This window comes from Gobius niger (assembly GCF_951799975.1).
Source record: "Gobius niger genome assembly, chromosome: 14".
NCBI lineage: Eukaryota > Metazoa > Chordata > Actinopteri > Gobiiformes > Gobiidae > Gobius > Gobius niger.
In genome coordinates, this window is record NC_136865.1 from 27,102,412 (window position 1) to 27,126,578 (window position 24,167).

Genomic DNA, 24,167 nt, shown 5'->3' on the forward strand with positions numbered 1-24,167 from the left:
CTCGCTCCCAGTCAAGTTACAAGTTTGAATAAGAATAAGTTTTATTGCCTTTGGAAATGAACAGGTTCACAAACTAGGAATTTTCTTCGGTGCAATCGTAAACATAAAACTTGGTAGAGATATATAATACACTATAAAAACTTTACAACTATAACTATAAGAGCATTAAATAGATAAAAAACAACAACAGGAGACAAGTAAACTTTACAGGCATTTATTACATTTTAGACGTTCAAGGGCCTTATTTCGAAACAGATAGATATTTTTTTCTTTATTTGTGCTAAACCACAGTGGAGGCGTCACAAGCGGAGCTTCAGGAAACAAGGAAGAGACGAACATAGAGATGGGGAGAGACTGTTGTGGAGCGGAGGGAGCTGCAGGAGGAGGAGGAGGAAGGAGGAGGTGGAGGAGCTGACCAGTGCAGGACACCATGCTCTGAAACAGGGACAGACCCAGGAGGCGGTGCCCCATTTCAGAGGATCAGGAGATTAAGGGCAGCCAGCCAGGTTTCTTCCTATTTTAATTGTGGTCAAAACACCAAGCACCAAACCTCCCATTTGCAGCCCAAAGCACCAGTGCTGTATGAACATCATATTCCACATGAGGTGTTATGTCGCGATTGTAAAGATTTTCTGTATTTTATGCCTTTTTAGAGTACTAGATCTCTGATTTGCACAATAACACTTTGCATCATCTTAAAGACTATAGGCTCTATGTTGGAGGGCCGGATTTGGCCTTCGTGCCTGACGTTGCCGACCCCTGTCAAACGGAGGTCGTAGATCTGCAGCTGCTCCGGTCCGCGGCCTCACCATTCACCCTCGCATTTACGACTGCACAGTCGAGGAACGGCAAGTGTATCAAAGCACTGGATAATCCTAAAATCCGACTACGCTCTTCTTCCTCACACTGGTATTATACCGGGGCAGTTTTTTGTAATAATTCTTATGTTATGAGGAAAAAACATGCTCGTTGATGTTTGCCAGAGTCCGCCGTCGTGAGGGGGCGGGGCCTGGCAGGTGCTGAAAACTGCGGAAGCGGAAACGCAACAACCGTCTCCTCCTCGAAGATTCTTGAGGATCTACTCAGGGTTCGTACCCTTGTATTTGCTCGACGTGCACGCTTACCTCACGCATATGCAGGGATGTTTTAAGAATATGCATTGGGTGTTGGATGGGACCGTGTTTGCGTAGTTACTCGAACTGCTTTGGTAAGAAACGTAACGTAATTCTGTCTGACTTGAACGGTCGCTGTCGTCTTCAGGCGCTGTCCGAGGTTCTGAAATCTCCAAACGAAGCCTTTTAACGTTTATCGTAACTGTGCTTTGAGCCTCCACAACTAATATCTCTTTGGGAACAAGTGAAGGTCACGTTTTTTCTTATAATCCAGTGTATTCTACGCCAGGGATTGGAATTTGCTGCCAGCTAGCTATAGCTCCCTCGGTTAGCCTTCAAGCTAATAAGCTGAGAGTCAGTGGTGCACAATTAGGGTAAACAAACCATCTGTTTACTGAAATGAGAAGAACACGGTGGTCTGTGCATGTATCACTCATCAATCACGGTGACCAGAACAATATCTCATGGACAACAGAAGATAAGCATGGCATGAGGAGCTAGCCTTATAATATCGCTGGACACTATCACATTGATATTGATGACTGGGAGCCAACCCCGTGTTCAGCTGAATTTTTATGTTGACTCGTTTCTTCCCCTTCTTTAGGATCTGGTTTCTTCATCCTAATGCAGCCTGGAGGGAGAGAGATCAGCAGAATGTGCGTTTTCTAAGCAAAAATATTGTGTTCAAGCTACATTGAGTCTGTTCGAGCAGAGCTTTAGCTTGTGAGAGGTAAAGAGAGTTTAACACCAGTGCTATGTCATGTTTCGTGTTGTCATAAACTCGCATTTAATCACTACTTTGTCTTGCCAGATCTTCGTAGTGTGAGCCCCCTCCTCCCTCCGGACACCATGACTTCCTCAATGCTTCGACGACAACTGAAAAACCTGGTCCAGAACTACTCTGAGGCCGAGGTCAAGGTATGTCATAGATAAATGTGCAATAAATTGATGTGTATATGGGACTCAAATTGAAAATGTATTATGTAGACAATTTATTTTGGTCAAGGGAACAATGTGCAAAAATGTCAGAGTTTATCTATTTGGGGCACTCTGATAGTCTGTGCTGTCATAACGGTGACACAAATACTATCAGTTTTTTTTTCTTCTGGAGATTATTCTTGTCAGAGTAGGGGAGGGGAAGATACAACTTTACACAGACAATCACTTGTTCACTCCATACTGGGTGGTGGTAAGCTGTGTATGTAGCTGCCCTGGCGTAGACTGACCGAAGCTGCCAACTATTCAGACACATACTGCTTACACAAGGTACCTGGTGCACTCTCAGGTCACTCATCCTGACACTATCCAGACCCTTCTTAGTTTCAGAGGTCAGATTATTCAGCTAATAGTACGACACATGAATAAGATACAAAAAAAGGATTCCTATCAGCAGTGTTTGCACCAGGAATACCATCATTTAGAATTACCCCAAAGCCACATGTACAAAATGGTAGCCTTTTCACATCGTATTGAATCGGACAATTGAACGATTTAATTTCTCTGCAGGTGAGAGAGGCCACGTCCAATGACCCATGGGGCCCGTCCAGCACTCAGATGGCTGACATCTCAGACCTCACGTACAATGCAATCGCCTGCAACGAGATCATGACGATGCTGTGGAAGCGATTGAAAGATGACAGAAACTGGAGGCACATTCACAAGGTGCCGCAGAAAATGATGCCTGCTGCTTTTTTAATTAGAGTTGAACAGTTATGGGAACAAATGTATTAGAAAATAGATTAGATATGCTATTTTTTTCTGAAAATCAAGATTTACTGAACAGTTAACCTCAAGCTTGTGCTGATTAAAACTTCTAAGCTGATGTGAATGTCAAATGTTGTTTTTAGTGGACCCATGGTACATTTATTTTTCTTTCAACCTGATTTTAACCTCTGTGAATATTTACTGTTTGACAAGAAAGTGTGTGTGGCTGAAGTCCAAACAGTAATATGACTCAGTTTGCTTCATTGACTTGGCCGCCCTTGAAGTTAGAAACCGCCTTGAATGCTTAACATTAACCTCAGCAAAGCAAGCGGTGCCATCATTTATTCATTTCTTACTGAAGATACTGCACCTCATGGAGTGTCCCATTACCTGTATTGCTTAATAGCGATCATGCGTCTGTTTGTCAAAGTTTATTATGATAACTCACTTTTACATTTTGCTTTCTAGTCCCTGACCTTGCTCGAGTGCCTGCTGAAGACCGGCGATGAGCGTGTGCTTCTGAAAATGAAAGACAACGTCTACATAGTCAAAGCCCTCACAGAATATCGCTTTGTGGAAAAGGACGGCAAAGATAATGTAAAACACTCTCCCAATTACAAAGCATGATTTAAGTGAAAGGCCCTTCACCTGATTTCTTCCCTAGTTATGAATTCAAATGTGTTTTGTCCTTCAGTATATTGTAAAAGCAGACATTTGTGAAGATCAGGGATGTTAGGAATGCCCTCAGCTAAAGTGCCTTTGACTATATACAATTTTCTTGTCTCTGCAAATTCTCACACATCCTTCTGCTGCCTCGAACTATTCTATATTCCAGGGGGTGAATGTAAGAGAAAAAGCCAAAGTTGTTCTAGTTCTTATGGAGGACGATGACAAGCTAAAGGAGGAGCGAGACTTTGCCTTCAAGACGCGAGAGAAGACCTCCAAAAGTGCAGCAGGTCTGTTGAACAACGTCCTTTCTCACTCTGAATTTAGCAGAACAGAAAAGTTTGTTTCATGTCCTCTATGTTCTGTCAAACCAGCTTCATCCACAGACGCAATCAAGGACCCTAACTATAAGCCAGTCTTCGTCGCCGGATCTTCCGGACTCCCATCGTTAGCCAACATTCCCTCAGTGGCTGATTTGGCCGCGTCGTTCGAAAAGAAGAAAGAGGAGAGGATCAAACAGGAGGCTGAGAAGAAGGAGCAAGTGAGACGAGTAAGTGTTATAGTGTCAATCTGTTCAGTGTTAAGTTGAGATTGAAATGCATTCATGTTTTGATAATCCCCTGAGGGTTAACTTATCCAATCACCACGTATAGACAAACTTTAGTTTATTCCCGCTGCCAAGATTTAACTGTTATGATCTGGGGCTACTGCAGTTGGTCAGGTCTAGGTTCAGCAACACTATGTGGCCAAAAAAGGAGATCAGCTGAACCTAAACATCCTGAATGACCATGTTATTTCATCAGTTAATTATTTCTTCCGTAATGGCACAAGCTTATTCCAAGATGACGATGCCAGGATTCATCGGGCTGTTGTGAAAGAGTGGTTTAGGGAGCATGAGATGTATCGGCCGCCACAGATTCCAGATATTAACGCCTTTGAGAATCTTTGGGATGTGCTGGAGAAGGCTTTGCGCAGTAATCACACTCTCCCATCATCAATACAAGATCTTGGAGAAAAATGGATGCAGCACTCGATCTTTTGACATTGGTGAAGTTTATTGGGACACAGCGAATACGTGATGTAGTCAAAGCTAAAGGCACTACAACGAAATATCAAAGCGTGTGTGACCTTTGTTTTGTGGTGTCTTTTTTTCTTGTCAGACAGTGTATAAAGCAAAGTACAAGCACCCTAACATTGGATGACGTTAGATGACCATTTTTCTAGTCTTGAAACGGGCATAAAAAATGTGCCTCGGTGCCTCTTTCAAAGATACACCATAACCAATAAAATAAAATAAAATGATATGATGTTTTACCCTGTTGTCTTAAGATATTAAGATTGTAAAACCAAATTATGTGCAATTTATGGTGTTGTGTATAGCATATGTAACTGAATGTATAGGATGCTACTGGACACCTGAATTTCCCTCTCTTGGGATTAATATAGTATCCATCTATCTACTTCAGGGCAAGATGACTGAGGATGAGTTGCAATGGGAAGACGCTGGCAAAGGAGGCGACGTGCCAGACGAGGCTTGGGGTGGACAGCAATCAGAGGAGGAAACGGACGCGTGGGGTGCTCCCGTCAAACCCAAAGAGGCCGAGGGCCCGTGGGGCACCCCTGACCGCCCCGAAACCACAGACACGGAGATGGCAGCAGAGGGCGCTGACAGCTGGGGAGCGCCGAAAAATGGAGAGGACCCTTTCGAAGAAGCGGCGGATCCCTTTTGCGCTGCGGAAGAGGTTGAATTTACAGAAGAGGACAGCGCTGACCCGTTTCAAGCCCCAAAAGACAAATCTCCAGAGGGAAAACCCCAGGCTTTCACTCCAACAGAAGATCCATTTGGCGGCAAAAAAGATGATCCATTTAGCGCTCCTAAGGATGACCCGTTCAGCACGCCAAAAAGTGACCCCTTCACGTCAGATAAAGAGGATCCCTTCAATGCGCCCAAAGACGATCCATTTAAGACAAAAGCAGAGGATCCCTTTGGCGCACCCAAGGACGACCCGTTCAATACCCCAAAAGACGACCCGTTCACCTCCGCAAAATCAGAAGACCCATTTGGTGCTCCCAAAGACGATCCCTTCGGCGCGCCTAAAGACGATGCATTTAAAGCACAGGCTGAGGATCCCTTCGGCGCGCCTAAAGACGATGCATTTAAAGCTCAGGCTGAGGATCCCTTCGGCGCGCCCAAAGACGACCCGTTCACGGCGGCGAAAAGCGACCCGTTCGACGCCCCGCAAGAGGACCCGTTCGGAATGTCCAAGAATGACCCGTTCAGTTCGGCAAAAGAGGACCCAAAGTCACCGCCCCCGAAAGACGACCCGTTTTCGGCACCATCCAAGCCGAGAGAGGACCCGTTCGGTTCCCCCACAAGTCCAATTGGAGGAGGAGACGCGTTTGGAGCGCCGACCTCACCGCCCAAGGACGACCCCTTCTCCGCAGGTAGGTGAAATTTACTCAGATGTATCAGATTATACTCTTACCTGTTCTTGAGATATCTTCTTCAAGTAAGACCTATGTGAAAGACATCAATGTGCTCTTAGTGGTTGAAAAAGGCACCACACCTGACCCTGAGTCCCTGATGCTTATGAGACACAAGTTTCACTGTATGGAACAGGTGATTGTGAAAGTAGCAGTGAGTCCCTTTAGGTTATGTAGGGAGTTCAGCTTCCCGATGGCCTTGTGTATGAAACTGTTCTTCAGTCGACTGGAACTGACCTGTAGATTCCGCAGTCTCCTCCCTGAAGGCATTACCTTGAAGAGACTGTGTGATGGGTGCGAAGGGTCCCCGGCGATTTTGACGGCTTTGGGGGTGAGACGGCTGGAGTACATGTCCTTGAGGGGCTCCACAGATCTTCTAATATCATTTATTGCGATACTTTCCTGCCTCAATATATCGAACTTCAAATCTGTTATCGTGACAGGCCTAACATCAAGGTTTTCCTGGCAAAAAAGTCTCAAAGATTCAGAGCTTCAGAGCTGCTTCATTCATCTTTAATATTGTGACTTCTCATAAACATGAGTGAAGCAGCAACGCAATCAAATTGATGCGTGCAATGGAAGTTTCAAACTGGCTAGTGGCGTTTTCCTAATTTGCACACTCTGATGTTATTGTTGATGTTGAGATCAATCATAGACTAATAAATAAGATTAAAAACCTTTTTGTAATGCGGGCCTGAGCTCGTTCTGCTGCTCCAAAGCAGGACCATATTAACCGGGCAGGAGATCAATGCACAATCTTTTTATTTCATTCAGTCAGAGCTAATTTAGCCACCTATTTGCTGTAAATCACACTCCTTACGTTTCCCACGGCCAGGTGAAGAAAACTTGCTCCATATGACCGTGGTTAAAGGGGGAAATGCAGCACATTTATTTATCATTTATGGTTTACATCACCAAGATAAGGACTAGAAATCTGTGATTTAGCGCCTCGCCGCTCAAAGCTGTCCAAGGCAACACACTGAAACGCTCTGACACACTGTTACACACCTCGCCGAGGGAAGCACTGACAATTGATGCTTGGGTCACGTGACCAGCTGTTACTGAAACCGGCTCCAACGCAATCTGCTTCAGGAAGAGTGATACAAGCTATACATATGCAACCTTTAAAGTTTGGCAAACCATAATCTGTAGGCTATAGTATTCAGATTGCAACAATACTAAAACATAAATCAATGTTCAGATGTGATTGGAAGTTAATTTTGTTTACTGAAGTAATATTCTGAAGAAACTCACTGTAATTTACCCACCAGCCACTTCAGATGCCGCCCCATTCGCCGCCCCCACCTCTCCTCCGAAAGAGGACCCCTTCTCTGCGCCGTCCCAGCCGTCAGACGACCCTTTCGCCTCCCCGACTTCACCTCCTGTCAAAGACGACCCGTTCGCCGCCCCGACCTCACCCAAAGACACTGCTGTGGACCCGTTCAGTGCCCCCTCCGCGAGCTCGCCCCAGGACAGTGCGGCAGCCTGGGGGGAGCCTGCCAGCCCTCCCCCGGCCACGGCTGCAGACGCCTGGGGAGCGGCCTCACCCACTCAGGAGACCAAAGCTGCCGGGGATCCCTGGGGAGATGGAGCCAACGCCTTGTCTCCTATGAGCGATTCGGATCCTTTCGGGGACACGACCAAACCAGACAATGACCCTTGGGGAGCACCAGGTACCATCATGCACTTTATTCATCTCTCGGTGAAGCTGCTGGACCAAACTCATTGTATTTGGTGCTACTTTGAATTCCAATGTCATGTACGTACGTTTTGAACACGCCATCCTCTGTTCTCCTTCAGCGGCGGCCCCGGTGAATGCAGACGACGCCTGGGGTTCTTCTGCCCCCGACTCGGCCTCCTCTCCCAGTGACCCGTTTGGAGCTAAAGCGGATCCCTGGGGAGCGCCGAGCAGCACGACCAGCCAAGGCACTGGTAATAACCACGGCACCGTGTCTGCATTTACTATACATCCATTTAACACATTTTGCTTTATGTATCCATTCTCCTCTACCCAGTCACGCTTTACGTTTGTATTTCACTTTCTTTATTATACAACCAGAATGAGTTTATGCCTTGTATCTGATCCCTTTTTTTCAAATTTTCAAATCAAATAGTTGCTTTTAAGTGGTTTTCCTTTGTTTGATGACATTATAAGGTTTCGACTTCTCCATGGGTAAATCTGTGCTCTGCATTTCATATAATTATTTATTCTTAGTTTAGTCTCATTATCTTGCAAAATCGACCTATTTCTCAAAAACCCGACCTGACCGCACAGTCCAACAATTCTTACTCTTTCTTCAAATTTATATTATTTCACAATTTAAAAGGAAAAGTATCAGTGCTAAGGTATTCAAGGTATCAGGGCCGGTCCTAGGCATAGGCCCAGGCGGCCGCCTATAGGGCTCCATCTGCTGGAGGGGGCGCCGATCCCCATACTCCCTCCATTTACAACATCGCCGATTATCTGACATAACTTTGGAACAGAAGGCGATAGAAAAGCATTTAAAAGAGCCCTCTCTGGCACTTCTATGCCTCCGGGGAGTTGTGTAACATCACAATGAATATTCGTAAATTTACTGCAGAAGTAGAGGTTTCTCAAGAAGGTCAAGAAACACACAGAAATGGTTTATTTTACATTTATTTTATTTTTTCTAGGGCCGGCCGTGCAAGGTATTTAATAGTATATCTAAACCTCAATTATCTATTATAGAAAACGCTATCTCAATGGCCGCTGCCTGGGCGCCGCCATGTTTATTTCCCATACCGACTTTGAAGCTAAGCAGGGACGGGCCTGGTTAGGACTGGGATGGGAGACCGTTCCTCCGAAGCTAAGCAGGGAAGGGCCTGGTTAGGACTGGGATGGGAGACCGTTTGGGAACATCAGGAAGCCTGGCGACAGTAGTGAGTTTGTGCGTGGTGCCGGCCCCCACGTTGCGGTCCCGCCGCCCGCGGGCATTGACCACGGGTCCATATGGACCGCGGTGCTGCTGTCCGAGGACAACCCGCCGTCACAACAACGCGAGTGCACGAGATCTGACTGCCGTGCGTGTGCGCGCATCCAAACAGGGCGCTGTGTGTGTGTGCGCGCGCATTTGTGTGTGCGTCGGTGCGTGTATGTGTGCGCGCGTGCATCAACACAGGGCGGTGTGTGCGTGCGTGTGTGTGTGCGCGCGCGTATGTGTGCGCGCGCGCATCAAAACAGGGCGATGTGTTTCATTTGCTTTCACGTATTGTGAGCCCAGAGGTACATTTTATTCTACAGAAGCTTTGAACGCATTGCCAATTTTATTGTAAGGTTATAAATACTGTCTAACAACGATCATTAGGCTATTTCATTTCAAAACCAACTTATTTTTTTTTACATTGTACACTACCGTGATGCACCAAACCACGGGTCCTGCACCATGAACCGAACCGTTAGAGCTGACCCCCTAATATTTATCCATACTTATTCCACTGTCTCTTGAATTCTATTCCCTTTTAGCGAACATATTGTCGTTGTAGTTTATAAGAAAGGAGCACGGGTGCATCAAACACTCAAATTGCAGTTTGTTTGCCATTATTTTTAGCATTCATTATTTTAAACATTTGTAGTGGCCATAGTTTTTGGAATGGGTTGGGAACCACTGGTCTACAGCTGAACTGTGTGACGGGTTGGACATTTCTTTGTAATAACTCATAATCTCAGACTATCAAATATGGAAACTAGCGAGGCCCGGCCGAAGGCCGGGTCTCAGCTAGTCTATTATAGAAAACGCTAACTCAATGGCCGCCGCCTGGGCGCCGCCATGTTTATTTCCCATACCGACTTTGAAGCTAAGCAGGAAAGTGCCTGGTTAGAACTGGGATGGGAGACCGTTCCTCCGATGCTAAGCAGGGAAAGGCCTGGTTAGGACTGGGATGGGAGACCGTTTGGGAACACCAGGAAGCCTGGCGACAGTACTGCGTGTGTGCGTGGTTGGTGTTATTACATCCGCGGCCGGCCCCCACGTGACGAGTCCCACCGGCCTCGTGCATTGGCCACGGGTCCTTATGGACCGCGGTGCTGCTGTCCGAGGACAACCCGCTGTCACAAAAACGCGAGTGCACGAGATCTGACTGCCGTGCGTGTGCGCGCGTACAAACAGGGCGATGTGTGTGGGCGCGCATGTGTGTGTGTTCGTGCGTGTGTGTGTGTATGTGTGCGCGTGCGCATCCCAACAGGGCGCTGTGTGCGCGTGTGTGCGTTCGTCTGTATGTGTGCGCGTGTGTGTGTGTGTTCGTGCGTGTGTGTATGTATGTGTGCGTGTGTGTGCGTGTGTGTATGTGTGTGCGTGTGCGCCCCAAACCTGCTCAAACACGAGCCTCTAATCACACGCGCTGCTCCGACTGATTTATCCTCCGTGTGCGTAAAAGCGACAATGACACTACAACTTAACGAGCGCATGGCCTGCACTGCTTAGTTTTTTTTCTTTTTATCTTTTTTTTACTTTGCTGCTGGACCATTTGCTTTCTATTTTGCTTTCACGTATTGAGCCCAGAGGTACATTTTATTCTAAAGCAGCTTGGAAAGCATTGCCAATTTTATTGTAAGGTTATAAATACTGTCTAACAACGATCATTAGGCTATTTCATTTCAAAACCTACTCACTTTTTTTTGGATTGTGCACTACCGTGATGCACCCAACCACGGGTCCTGCACCGTGAACCAAACCGTTAGAACTGAACCCCTAATATTTCTCCATAATTATTCCACTGTCTCTTGAATCCTGTTCCCCGAGTTTAGCGAAAATATTGTCATTGTAGTTTATAAGAAAGGAGTACGGGTGCATCAAACACTCCAATTGCAGTTTGTTTGACTTTTTTTTTTGCATTCATTCTTTTACTCATTTGTAGTGGCCATAGTTTTTGGAATGGGTTGGGAACCACTGGTCTACAGCTGAACTGTGTGACGGGTTGGACATTTCTTTGTAATCACTCATAATCCCAGAATATCAAATGTGGAGACTAGCGAGGCCCGGCCGAAGGCCGGGTCTCAGCTAGTACATAAAATACCCAGATTAGAGAGAAACATATTCTTTTGGTGGGGGTAGCACTGAAGGTCGAACCTACTCAAACAACTGTTCTCCATCTATTTCCATTCAAACTTGACCTATTAATTTCCTGTAACTAGCTTCATTTCACCACCGTCTTCCACCCAATCTGCACAACGCTTTTAATTCTAACAAAACTAACCTCTCTGCTCTCTCTCCCTCCCTCTCTCTCCTCCGCCCTAAAGAAAACACCTTCTAGAGTAGTTGTGGACCTGTATATGTTGCAGGGCGGCGCTCTGGTAACGAGGAGGCTCTGTACAAAAAGACTGCTTCGTTCTTGGGCTCGGCCGGGGCTTCGCTGGTCGACTTGGATGATTTGTTTTCGTCTAACCCCAAACCCAAACACGGAGGCGCTGCTTTTGTTGCCAACGCAGGCGCCGGCCGATTACAAGCCACCGGTAAGGACAGGTAGACTCTGCCACGATGCCATGGGATTTCACTGAGTATTTAATCTGTGGATGCATGACTACCCTGCGCGCCGCTGATCTACTCACAAACCGTGACTTCTTCTCAATGTGTCAAAAGCATTCCACTTTGTTTTGCTGACTTCTTCCGTTCTGTGAGAAACCTTATTCATGACACGGTGTGTGTGTGTGTGTGTGTGTGTGTGTGGAAGAGATTACTGTGTGCTTTGTAAAACCCAGTCTCCAAGAAAATGTGTGGATTTTTCTGCAAACGCTTCGTAGTCATAAGTTTGAAATACATTTAAATCTATGAATAAGAAAGCGTAGAGGTCTAGCGATGTCAAGCAGAAAGGAATTACTTTTATAGTTGAACAGTTTTCCTATTTCTTTTCTAATCCTGCAGAGAAAGGCAAAATGTGCAGGTTATTCTAATAAATGATCACTTTAGGGCCACCATTTTTCCACACTGAGATATGTTCTTACCTGAGCTTAGATGAGTTGATACGTACCTGTCTGGTCTTGTGGAAGAGCTTGGTCGCTTCTTACTTCACCATGTTTGGAGCTATAGGAATATACTGGGAGAGGCCAAATGCTAACAACATCTTTGGTCATCAACATCAACTCATCTAAGCTCAGGTAAGAACATATCTCAGTATGGAAAAACAGTGGCCTTTTCCTTTAAAGCCATACTGCGGAACTTTGCAACAACAACAAAAAAGCCCAATGATGTCAGACGTGCTCCTACTGATCAGCCAGACATTGACGAAGTGGGTTCATCAAAATAAAGCATTTGTAAGAGGAGCGCATTCTAACCTGAAAAGACTGATACTTTTTACATTTCCTTTATTCTTAACTCTTTAGTTGTCCACTACGGCCCCCTGCTGTCTGTCTCTATTTGCATTGGAGTTGAGCCCATAGACTGTATATATAAATAGACGGCTACACAATAACCACGTTCGAGGGGGATATCATGGCGGATTTACAGACTCCTCCTCCCCAGCTCTGACGAAGCATGTTCCTTAAAAGGGCATCAGGGCGAGATCTTCACTGTAGCTCTAAAGTTGTTTTTCACGTGTCTAAAGGCCAATGCATTCCAATGGGAGACTAGCGGCTATATGGAGGTACCACAGCAATGGCGTCGCAAAGCAGAGCAGCCAGCGGCCATTGGTTGAGCCTCTGTGGTTATAAATGGACTGTTTGCTTTGCGATGCTAATGTTGCTAACATCCACAGTGGATCAAGCGCTGACTGTAACTTAATTTAGTAGATAATTAATCTAGCCACACAGTTTGGGTTTTTAAAATCCTTAATCAGGGCCATATTTTGTCAGGGAACGTAAGCAAAAAAGCTGGTAAAAATCTGTCATTAAAATGGAACGAATTGGTTGAGATGTTCTGCGGTATGGCTTTAAATAAACTGGTTAAACAATATCCACGAAAGCCCAAAAGCCACCTGAGGCAAAATGATGGTTTGTGCCACATTTTCTCCTTCAACAATCTGTCCCATTTTTATCATTCTCAAATCCATGGAGCCTATTAGAATAACTTTCAGAAGGTTCACCGTTCTTCTTGAGACTGGGTTGGTTCCTCCTCTTCCTCCTCTCCCTGTGATCTCGCTGTAGATGTGTAGATGTTTTGTATGTGAGCAATAGTGACCCATAGATCTATAGCTGTATAGAGACTAGTGTAAAATATAATTAGCACATATTAATTGTATGCCTTCCCTCGCCTCTGTCTTTGCTTTGAACTGTTTGTCCCACCATCTCCACCCCCGGTCCATACCCTTTCATCACTTGCTACTAATTTCCCAGGCCATTTGAATGCTCCATTGCCAGGGCCCTACCCCCAGTCATCAGCGCTATCTGTCGGCCATTTTGGTTCCAATCCGTCTTCTCCCTTCTCATCTTTTGGAGCGGCCCCATCCTTATTCCAGTCGCAAATGTTGAACACGCCTCACTTTGGTCCATCTGTGGGACAGAGTGGTCCATATCAAACCCAGGTCTTACCAGGAGGTCCAGGAGTATTTCCAGTACAAACGACCCAACCGGGACCCCTTTTTGGGGACTTGGCGGGTCTTGCCGGGCTTCAGCAAAAAGGGCCTTGTCCGCCGATGGGAAGTGGAGCGTCCAACCTGTTATTTCCATGTAGTAGTGAGGCAAACAACAATTACAATCCATTCTTATAAGCGCTTTGCTGTAAAGGTGCTGCCAAAAGAAAGAGGGTTATGTCACAGTAAAAATATAGTACTAGGATGGAAATAAAAGCAATTAGTGACAATTGGGTGCAGTCTTTACACTTGGTTAAAAGAGACGTATAATGAGCTTTAAACCATGTTAAAACATTCCCTCGTCAAAAACATACCCGGAGTTTTGCTTCATACAAGCGGTTTTGAGTAATCTTATTCCCTGTGGCTTCTTCTTCTGCTGGAGCGCTCCAATTTGTATTTCCTGGATTTTTTTACACCATAGAGGGAGCTGACTCCTGTCCTCCACATGTTCAAAGCCCATAATCCATCATCAGCCCCTCACAGCACTCAGAGTGTGTCCATAGTTGCCATTTTACCAACTACAAACCTTTACATACCAAGTTATTTCCATCCTATTACCATATAAACACTGTGCCATAGAACAAAATGGTACCAGATTTGTAACACGGCTCTTCATAAAGAGTGTTTTGGCTCTTATTGTGCTTATTGCTCGTAATTCGCAAATTGTAAAACACAAAAGATCAAACAGCTCACTGCTGGTTAATGTGCAAGGTGTATTGGGCTGATTTAACTGCTTATAGTGTAACAACAAATATGAGTAAAAGGACTCTCTTTGTGTCTGCTAACCCTGCAACTACTTATCCAAGCTACAGCGATGTCTACAACAACTGAAATGTGACATATTTGAGTTCAAACATACAATTCATGAAGAGCCTACTATACTAATAAGCTCGACATCGATCAACTAGAACAAGACGTCCCTCTCATTCCAGCAGCACGTCCTCTTCACAAAATGTGCATTATCCAATTCAAAGCATTACTACATTTGTCATGCTACAGCATAAACCACTGAGTGATTGAAAACGTGTCGTTCGCCCTTTGGCCAGTCCCGTCTTCTCTGTTTAAAGCACAATTCAAAACAGAGAGACGGCTGAGAACCACATACAGCATCGTACTACACTGTTATGAACAAGATGTGCCCAGAAAATAACTACATTTAGAAAAGTCTATTTGTCTCTCACTGTAGCCCTGAAAAATTCGATGTCACGACCATGAAAACAAGTTTTCATTGCTTAATACCACTCATGTTGTTTTAAAGGTCTTCAGAAGTGGTCATTTGTACTTGGTAGTTCAGCATTTAAGTACAGATCAAGTACAGTATGGAGAACCACTTTGGACAATCTTTGTAACGATAGAAAACTTCTGTAGAGAGTTTGTGCAAAAACATGACAAACATGGAAGTACCGTGTGTTAGATTTAATAGAAAATCATCAGGTCTAAAACAAGAATAAAAGACTTAACAGTCGTCTGAACTGTTCTTGTGAAGAATGTTTAACTTCTACCAATCTAAGGAACTTAATCTTTTTATCAGCGGGCTGGATAAGGGCCAGTCTCACCAGCCTGGAGACTAGTTGGAGACTCGAGTTGCCACTGGTCCGAGATGTCTCCGAGACGTCCCCTGGAGATAAGGCAAAACGAACAGGTTTGATTTCAGTTGAGACTACATGGAGACTTGAAAAAGTCTCCATATGGTCTCCAAGAGTTCTCTACATGGTCTAGGAGAGGTCTATGCGGTCTCAAGCAGCTGTGTCGCAAATACTATGTTTTGTTCTCAACCTGTGAGACGTTTCTGGGACATCCTTGTAAAGTCTCCGAGACCTATCGGATACCAAGGAGGTCTCAAAGAAACTCCATATGACTCTTTTAGATCTCCTTGGTATAGACCTCTTGGAGACCATGCAGAGCCTCCACTGAAATCGAGACCACCTAGAGACTCACAACTATCTCCGCAACTATCTCTGAGATTGGGCCATGAAGATCTGGTAGAGAGCCGGTTACCTTTTCTTGGCACCACCCATTTTCATACTAAAAAAGCTACTCTCAACCTGCACAATAATCCTGATTACTCTATTATGATGCTCACTTTAGAAGCTATTAAAGAAGTACCAGATCAGTGTATATTTACAGCCTGCTGCTAAAAGACCATCCGTAGCTGACGAAGCCTCTTAAAGTGACAGGCGCATCCTCAACAATAAAACATAAAATAATCTGCGCAGATGGAAGGCTTTTGTTTACAATAACCTCTCATCATGCTGTGTATTCCATTACTTTCTGGTCACACCTTGTATTATTTTTGTTTTCTGGACCTGTACGGCATTATGGCAAACTGCAGTAGCGTTTCGAAGAGCGCGCATGTGTCTGTACATATTGTAAGTGTGTGTGTGCGCGTGTGTGTGTGCGGTTATGAGTGGACTCTGTGGCTATATTGTGCTAATGTAAATAGTGGAAGTAATCTCAAATCTATTATAGTGTATATCAAGAGTGTTACCATGAACCAGTAACTATTTATGAGGTAAATTATTGTGCGATTATTTATTGATGCTGCAAAACTCTCCGGGAAGCGACAATGCCAGGGTTTTCCATGTTTAAACCGTGGTCACGTGACGCGGGGCTTTGGTTTGGTTGGAGGATCATGTGACCGGCGGTGTGTTTGGTTTCCCGTTTGGTTCGATGTCTGGTGTTGTTGTATCATTGACAGAGACAGGTGTGTGTGTTACTGTATGACTTGTAGCTGCAGAACTGGATCAATAAAAATGGAAATTCAACATGACATCCGTGCCTTTTTTCAGCATTTTCGTTTTTTTTCTTCAAGCGGGACGCAACAGAGTCACCTGTATTATACATGAAGCAAAGACTTCTTGTGCAGGAGATGAAGAGTCAAAATTGCTGATAGTGAATTAATAATTTTGTTTTTTTAGCATTGTATTAATACTTAAATGTCATTTGAAATAAAAAAAACAAAAAAGTGTCTTGATAAAAAGTTCTGAACTAGTGTAAAAAGGTTCTCAAATGCATGTGATTTGTGCATTATTTTAGCATTTTCATATTGTAAAGTCAGACATTTGTGGAGAACATAACTTGGTGGGCTGTGCATGTAATTCAGGGTTTATAACGGCAGAAGGAATTCAGATTTAATTCTTCTTAAGTACAGTTTAATGCCCAAATACTATATATGGCCATACGCCTATGCTCTGCCCATTCCTGTCAGATCTGGGAAGCTAAGCAGGGAAGGGCCTGGTCGGTACTTGGATGTGTGTGAGTGAGTGAGTGAGTGGTGTGGTCGGAGGGGCCGATGGCGCAGACTGGTTGCCTCTTTTCTATCAGTCTTCCCCAGGGCAGCTGTGGCTACAATAGTAGCTTACCATCACCGAGTATGGAGTGAACGAATAGTGCAATGTAAAGCGTCTGAGAGTGTCAAGAAAAGCGCTATATAAAACAAATGCATTATTATTATTATTATTTACAAATACAGAAAAACAATCTGCGCATATTTAATTTAACTTCACCCCCGTTTGGGTCCATGAGGAGGAGAGGCTAAATATGTTCTGTGTTTTTGCGTGACTGAGCGCAGGCGTAGAGACCAGACAGTTACGCATCAACTCGTCTAAGCTCAGGTAAGAACATCTCGGTATGCAAAAACGATGGCCTATTCCTTTAATGTGCTCTACTCTCTTTGGCCATAAGAGGGCGACTGTTGTACACAGCTAAACCCTGCACTATTTGTCTTACGAAAGGCCAGAGGCGGTTAATTTGTTGAAACTGGTCTGATTGAGCTTTGAGCCGGACAGTGTTCTCAGACACAGGGCTTAGTGTTAAAAGAGGGGACCCAGCCGGGACGGACAGATGGAGAGTTTGACAGAGTCCTCGGGTTGCCTTTTTTATGCAAGGCCCAAAGGATTAACGAACACGCAGCAAAACTTTGACACCAAAGTGTTTTATTTAGGAGGCTTAATTTAGACTGTCTAAATCTACTCACCCATTCAGTTAAAGTTAGCAGAATGGGTCATGGGCCTGATCAATTTCCAAAGACTTATTTACAATCTGAACACTGGATATGGCTTGGTTTTAAAACATTTTTTTTCTCTTTTTTACTGATATATATCTTTTATTATTTTTAGTATTCTCTCTGAACACGACATTCCTCATTTGAAAACTAAGAACCTCAAGACCCCAGCGCTCCTTCAGTAGGATTTGATTCGGGACAGGTGAGTCTCGAGTTCATTTCCCACCTGGTTTTAGTCACACGGGATCTGGCAACCCTACAGTGCGGGCTCATTCTGCTTTCTGATCAGATAATCGTCTCGCATTTGCTTCTTTTACTGTGTTGTTCATATGCAAATAACGGAGACAAGTGGAGACCGTGTGTGTGGCGCCATCTGGTGTTACAAAGCCGTATTGCAGGTGCAGGCACGCGGTGGGAGATGTCAGATGAGTGAGTTTTGAGACGCAGAAGTTTTGTTTTAATAAAAGTTGCACGTGTAGCTAAAGGATCCTGGTGCCAAATAAGAAAGGTAAGAAGGAAATGCAGAAATCGAGGTACTTAATAAAACAGGACACTGAACTGAACAGACGGTGGTAACATGGCAACAAGTCCATGAAGTAACTATATTTAGAAGTAAAAGTATGAGATGACTCAATGTTTATCGGAATAGAGGTTATTATAAGACAGAGCTTTAGTCCATTGCAATGCACTTCTCTTATAATAAAGATATACAGTTGTCATGACGATGTGAAAACAGAAAGCGACCTCCCTCTCTCCTGGTACAGCTTTTTTTGTGGTTTCTGTTCCACATTGTTTTTCTGGATACGTCTGTACGTCTTTGCTGTGGAGGTTTGGCGGATTTTTATTTTGAGAGTCCAAAATGGTCCTGATGAAAGCAGCTTTTTAAAGGTAAACAAAAGCTTATCAGCTAAACGCATTTGAGACCTACACATTTCTTTTTCTGCGACACTGAAGAGGCACCGGGAGCCCCCACACCTGCAGCACAGAGGAGGCGTCACAAGAGGAGCTACAGGAAACAAGGAAGGGACGAACAAGGAGATGGTGAAAGACTGTTGTGGAGCGGAGGGGAGGCTGACCAGTGCAGGACAGCACGCTTGAAACAGGGACAAACCCAGGAGGAGCTCAGGACTGACACCTGAACACTATTTCACTTCATATTAAGGTGTTATTAAAGTATTAAGTATTAAAGAAGGGGTATTATGCTTTTTTTCAGTCACATAGCACCAGTCTATATCACACTACAATGATGACCAAACCTTCTGTTGGTCTGTAAATGCAGTAAATTAGAATAACTGCCTTGTATAAAATTGTTCTCTCAAAATGGCTGTAGTGAATGTCTTGAAATAGGCCTCTGTCTCTTTAAGAACCTCTGAGCCATTCCGACACGCCCCCTCCACACGCTGTCTGTGGCATCAGTGGGGAGGGGGTTCTGCTGAGGAGCAGTGGTTGGTTACTTGGCTGGTGACGAAAGCTCGGAGGCGTCTCCAGGAGGTGGGGGCGTTCCTAGGAGGACTCAGGCAAAGCTATCCCTAAAATGGCCGCCGTCAGAGTTTTTACAGATTACTCAAAAATATGTGAATGTGCCAAGGCAACACTTCAGGCATGTTTTTAATGAGGGAATGACATAATAACATGATGTAAAGCTTGAAAAAGTCGATTTTGCACAATACCCCCCCTTTAATAATGTATTAATACGCATTCATAATATGCTTGTAAAGTTCACACACACTGCTTATTATATTTTTGTCTGTGAACATACTAATAGGCCATTAATAATAGCTTATTCATAGCCAACCCTTAACCTAGCCCTGACCTTAACCCTAAAATGATTACTAATGCTTAATGAGCACACCTTAATCTAAAGCGATACCCAGAATAATAATAATGGAAATATAAATAGCTTAAATAATAGAATAGGAATTTAGGCTCCAAATCTGATCTGTAAATTAGACAATGCTGAGTGAATGAATACAAATTGTGCAAAAACATGAAATTATAGATGAGACATGAATGTAAAGTGTAGGCCAAGGTGCAGGTAAAACTAACTAGACTAGGTTTTATAGTCATTTCCAAGTTGGTATTGTCACTCTTCCCCTTCTTCCAGACAGCCATGAAGACTGTGCCACAGTCCGGCGGCGTCTCTGTGTCATGTGTGACCTCTTGTTCTCGTACACGCTGTGTCCGGATCAGCGCTAAGACGGGAGAAGTTTCAGAACGCGCTCATCAAGCCGCCTGATGCATCCATACCATGAAGAGTGAAGGCAGATTAATCCGAGAGGCGCAGGGGTCAGGGAGCCCACCCTCCAGATGAGGCGCTGATGGAAGGGGGGGGGCGGGACCAGCTGGACTGCGCGGATTATAAACAGATCTGGTGGTGGGTGTCTCTGTTGAAAAACTGAAACTCGCAGCAGAGGAGGCGATGACAGCCACAGGAGGAGCGAGAGAGAGGGGACGGGGGACACGGCCCGGGCGAGCGTGAGGAAGGAAGACTGTCCTGGGGTCCCGGAGCAACAGGTCAGTCCCTTATCTCTGATCATTTTTTATCATAGCTTAAAAAGTGCTAAAGAACGAAAGGTGAACAGATTTGTGGCATTAAAAATACAGTATAATGAGCATGTAGAAACCCTGGGAATAAAATATAAGCATTACTTCCATTGCGAGAAAGAAACCTCTCTCTCTAACCTTTTCTCAGACCTGACTCTGACTTTGCTGGGACTCGAAGCGGGACATCTCCTGCTCGTCTCCATGGAGATGCAGTTTGATTATAGGCAGTCAAGCATGTAACTTGAACACAGTGTTGTTGGGGAATAACTGAATACAGAATACTCATTTTCAGGGGTTTGAGAACACAGTTACTTTTCTAGCATCACAGGGATACATTACAAGTATATTCATAGCTCTATGTTATTTGGGACTGTGGGCATTTGCAAAGAGTCCAACGAACTTTCACTTACTTCCCCTGGACAATACTTAACAGAACCTCAGACGTGGGGTTCTGCAGAGCTCATGGATCTTATATATTGAATGGCCATCATTTATTACTTTGGTTTCCATTCACTGTAAATATTGTGCACTGCAACTGTATGCCATTTTTCTTACTACAATATACGGTCCCAGAAAAAAGCCAACTAAAATTCAGTCTCCTTGCTCTCCCTTCTAGAGCCGAGTCTATACCTGTAGCTGCATGTTTTTAATCATACGCCGCCTTTATGCATGATTATTATGCAAATCACAAGTGAATGTATTCTAAGTATTCATAATACAGAACTCTGATTGGACAAAGTAACAGAAAACGTTCTAAATACATTTTAAGGCAAATATTCTGGAACTAAATACAATTTCAAAGGGTTCTCCCCAACACTGCTCAAACATCTTCCAAATACTTTACTTTGAGCGCTGTCCGTGCCGGGATGTCGTTCTGGGTTTTAAATGCTTTGTGTTTATTTCAGGGTTTCTGCAGTTTAGTAATTGTCATTAATTGAATTGTGCCTGGCATTCAAATGGTTTCAAACGGGTATTAAATGGAACTTTCTTGCAAACTCACAACATTCCTCGACTATTTTTATGGCAAAGGTTTGTCAAAAATACAACAATGATGTTCTGAGACCCACTGAACTGCAGTTTTGGCTGAATTTTTAAATTTTCAGCTCAGTTTGCCTGTTCGAGTCTTTGCAAATCTTAAGAAATACATTGGCGGCATTAAAAGTATAGTGTTTGGTCCTTTAAAAACCCTGAAATTGCACTTTTGATCTTGCGGCAGAATCTGGAATGCAGCTTTAATGAGACTTTGACAAATCTAAGCTACAATGGTATTTGTGTTTCATTTTATTTCAATATTGGCACTTAACGATACTCGGTTTACGATACTTATACTAAAATATTTGTCATCTAGAATAGGGCTGCACAATATATGGCAAAAAATATTGTATCGCGATATTAGGTGATGCAATATCTATCGCTTAAAGCAACAATATATCGCAACATCACTAAAGTCTTCATCGGACTGAGAGCGACACATTTTTCTTGATGTGGTGTTTTTTTAATGTTTCCCTTTGACACAATTTTCTGAAAAAGTTACTTAGAATTTGTGTTTATTTAGGATGGACAATATCGCGATGAAATGGTTTTGTAAAATATCGCAATAATATCGTTTTCGCGATTTTGCACAGCCGTATCGCAAGTAACTTCAGTATAATACAGCCCTAATCTAAAACCAGAAAACAGAGCAATAACTAGGGCAGGGTGACATGGCCTAAAAGCTAAATCAGGATATAAAAAAGAAATACCCTGATATATTTGATGATATAATTGACAATAGACAAATTACCTCAAATGTTTATTCTACGATTCTATGATCTACTTTAGCAGTTTAAATCCTTCATTTCATTTTACTTTTTAAGCACCTGTCCCCGTGTCCTACAGTCAGTGTTTATGCTGTAACAGAAATTATATCGTGTCCACAACAATATAAAAAAATGATATCGCGATAACGATATGCGATACGATATGGCCCACCCCTTGCAATAACGTTCATGTATTTGATAAAAGACCATTTCTTTTAAATTTGTATCATTTATTTATACAATAGGAATATGTTGTTCCACAGTACTTAACTTGACAGCACAGTGACAGCGCGGTAGAAGGATGGAAATAGCACAGCGCCTCTATGTTATAAATATATGGTAATTACATGGAACCCAGAATAAAGACGGTCAGTTACTAGGAAACATCATTAGTATGTTCCCTCTTAATATGATTTAAACTGGGCTATTTCCATCCTTTTACCACATTATTTCTGTGCTGTAAAGTAAAGTACGACCACTTTTTCATGATCGTATCCTCCACTGCAGCATCTTCCACCATCCCCCCCTGCACTTTTTAGACAAACATTCTGAATATGGCTTCCTGAAATGCCGCTGCCTTGCGTGTTACACACAGTTCACTCGTTCTACATTAATACCTGTCTGTGTCTCGGCATAGATGATTAAACCTATAGCATTATAGCCACGCTCTTGGTTTGATCGACTTAAACCGGTTCATCTGACACACTCTCAGCTTAACACGGCACAGCACACCCAGGTATAGCTTAGTTGTTTTATGTAATATTAATTTTCATGTGATAAAAGCGATTTCCCTCATGGATCAATCTGTTTAAACATCTAAAAAAAAGTACAATGTAAAGAAGATTAATCTCCTCTTGACATGGCCTGTTCTGAATTTATACATTTTTTGGCTGCACAGTATATCACCAAACTGTTGTTCTCCACAATATACAAGAAGCAAGAGCCACAATCCAGTCATAAAAACACACAGCCGAAAACAATCAGGCGTAGGTCCTTAAAAATGGACAAAAGTTCAGTTTTAGTGATTATTTTTCTCATTTTGCTCTATTTTAGCCCTGCTTTGGTCTTGTTTCTTCTTAAGGGCAAATTATTGCACTGATCCAATGTTTTGTAGATAGATTTAATGGGAAATTTTCCTTTGAAAGGCTGTTTTCTCAAAATGCATTTGTCTCAATGGTGCAACAATAAGTAGCACATATACAGACTTCAAATCAGGGCTGGGCAATTCATCTAAATTCAATTGAAATTGCAATCTGTCTTTCGTCAATCTCAAGAATCATCATAGTTTGGACAAGACAATGGAAGACTTTTGTGCTTAAATGAAACTGGAGGAAAGCCTTTGTTTTTGTTTGAGCTTAGGTTTGAATTAAACATGTATCTAATGTTATAAATCAGCAAGATGTATTTAATTTATTATGAAAAAATCAAATTTAATCGGAAATCGAGATTGATCAATATGGGGAAAATAATCGTGATTTTTTGTTTTTTTGTTTTTTTAAATCACCCAGCCTTACTTCAAATCTGCCAACCTTGGACTGAACAGTATTTTGAAGGTCACTTCAGAGGGATTTTTTAATATCAAATTCCTAGCCTGATTTATTGATTTCAATTTTTTAAAACTTTTTTTGAAACTAAGCAAGGTGTTCAAAATCCCCTCTGAAAAGGTCTTTGTAAATAGTACGTCAACAAAATAAAACCATAAAGTTAAACCTGGCTCGATCCATTAGACTTGGGGTGTCGAAGTCGTATGGGTAGAGGGCTGAAAGTCAGCCCCCACGGCGGGTTGCGGGTCGAATATATTGTAAAGGAATGTGGCCTCATGAATAATGACTTCAACTTATTGAGCTTCACATTCGATGGCAGTAAGTTACTATAGCCACAGCCGCCCGGGGCAGACTGACCATTTACCACGTGGCTCTAATATGCTGTTTATATCCTGATCTCTTATTATGTCAGTGCCCTCTCCTGGACACAAGTGAAATTCTTTCTTTTTTTTAAATTTAAGATGCCCCCTAGTGGCTGGAGTGAGCAAACTGGTTATTTCTTTAATAATCCTAAAAATGCCTTTTATTCCTAAAAATGCCCAAAATGTCCTATATTTTGGCGACAAAATATAGGACATTTTGTCGAATTTTGTCAAGGCCTGTAGGCCGCATGTGGCCCTTTGAGGAGCATGAACTCCTGAGCATGTAAAAAAAAAAGAATTAAGTCTCTACCCCATTCCTGTGCAGAGTTATGGAATAAAAGGCCTTATTTTTATATGAAAACATAAAATGACAGAAAACTTTCAATACATTTTTCCTCATAATTGTGCCAGAAATATGCAGCAAAAGT

The 24,167-nt window shown here is 43.3% G+C and overlaps 1 protein-coding gene across 4 annotated transcripts; it reads left to right on the forward strand.

The window, feature by feature from the left end:
* The first annotated feature begins 877 nt into the window (after window positions 1–877).
* Window positions 878–11,883, forward strand: LOC306973655 (uncharacterized protein). 4 transcript variants are annotated; one of them, XM_079570645.1, is made up of 12 exons: window positions 878–1,087; window positions 1,717–1,842; window positions 1,924–2,030; window positions 2,619–2,774; window positions 3,285–3,413; window positions 3,652–3,772; window positions 3,857–4,032; window positions 4,949–5,602; window positions 5,651–5,927; window positions 7,238–7,639; window positions 7,767–7,898; window positions 11,266–11,883. In XM_079570645.1, the coding sequence occupies exons 3-12, from the start codon at window positions 1,962–1,964 to the stop codon at window positions 11,448–11,450; spliced, it is 2,301 nt and encodes a 766-aa protein (XP_079426771.1). In that variant the 5' UTR covers window positions 878–1,087; window positions 1,717–1,842; window positions 1,924–1,961; the 3' UTR covers window positions 11,451–11,883. The 4 variants fall into 4 exon arrangements, with proteins under 4 accessions (XP_079426771.1, XP_079426769.1, XP_079426772.1 ...); XM_079570643.1 differs by having other exon boundaries at window positions 4,949–5,927; XM_079570646.1 differs by having other exon boundaries at window positions 880–1,087; window positions 4,949–5,927; window positions 11,224–11,409.
* Window positions 11,884–24,167: the final 12,284 nt, after the last annotated feature.

Bases quoted from the DNA above. Each gene is read 5' to 3' on its own strand.
- LOC306973655 (XM_079570643.1), top strand. From the start codon at position 1,962: ATGACTTCCTCAATGCTTCGACGACAACTGAAAAACCTGGTCCAGAAC. The intron at 2,775-3,284 runs GTGCCGCAGAAA...TTTGCTTTCTAG, and splicing joins ACTGGAGGCACATTCACAAG to TCCCTGACCTTGCTCGAGTG. The intron at 3,414-3,651 runs GTAAAACACTCT...TCTATATTCCAG, and splicing joins AAAAGGACGGCAAAGATAAT to GGGGTGAATGTAAGAGAAAA.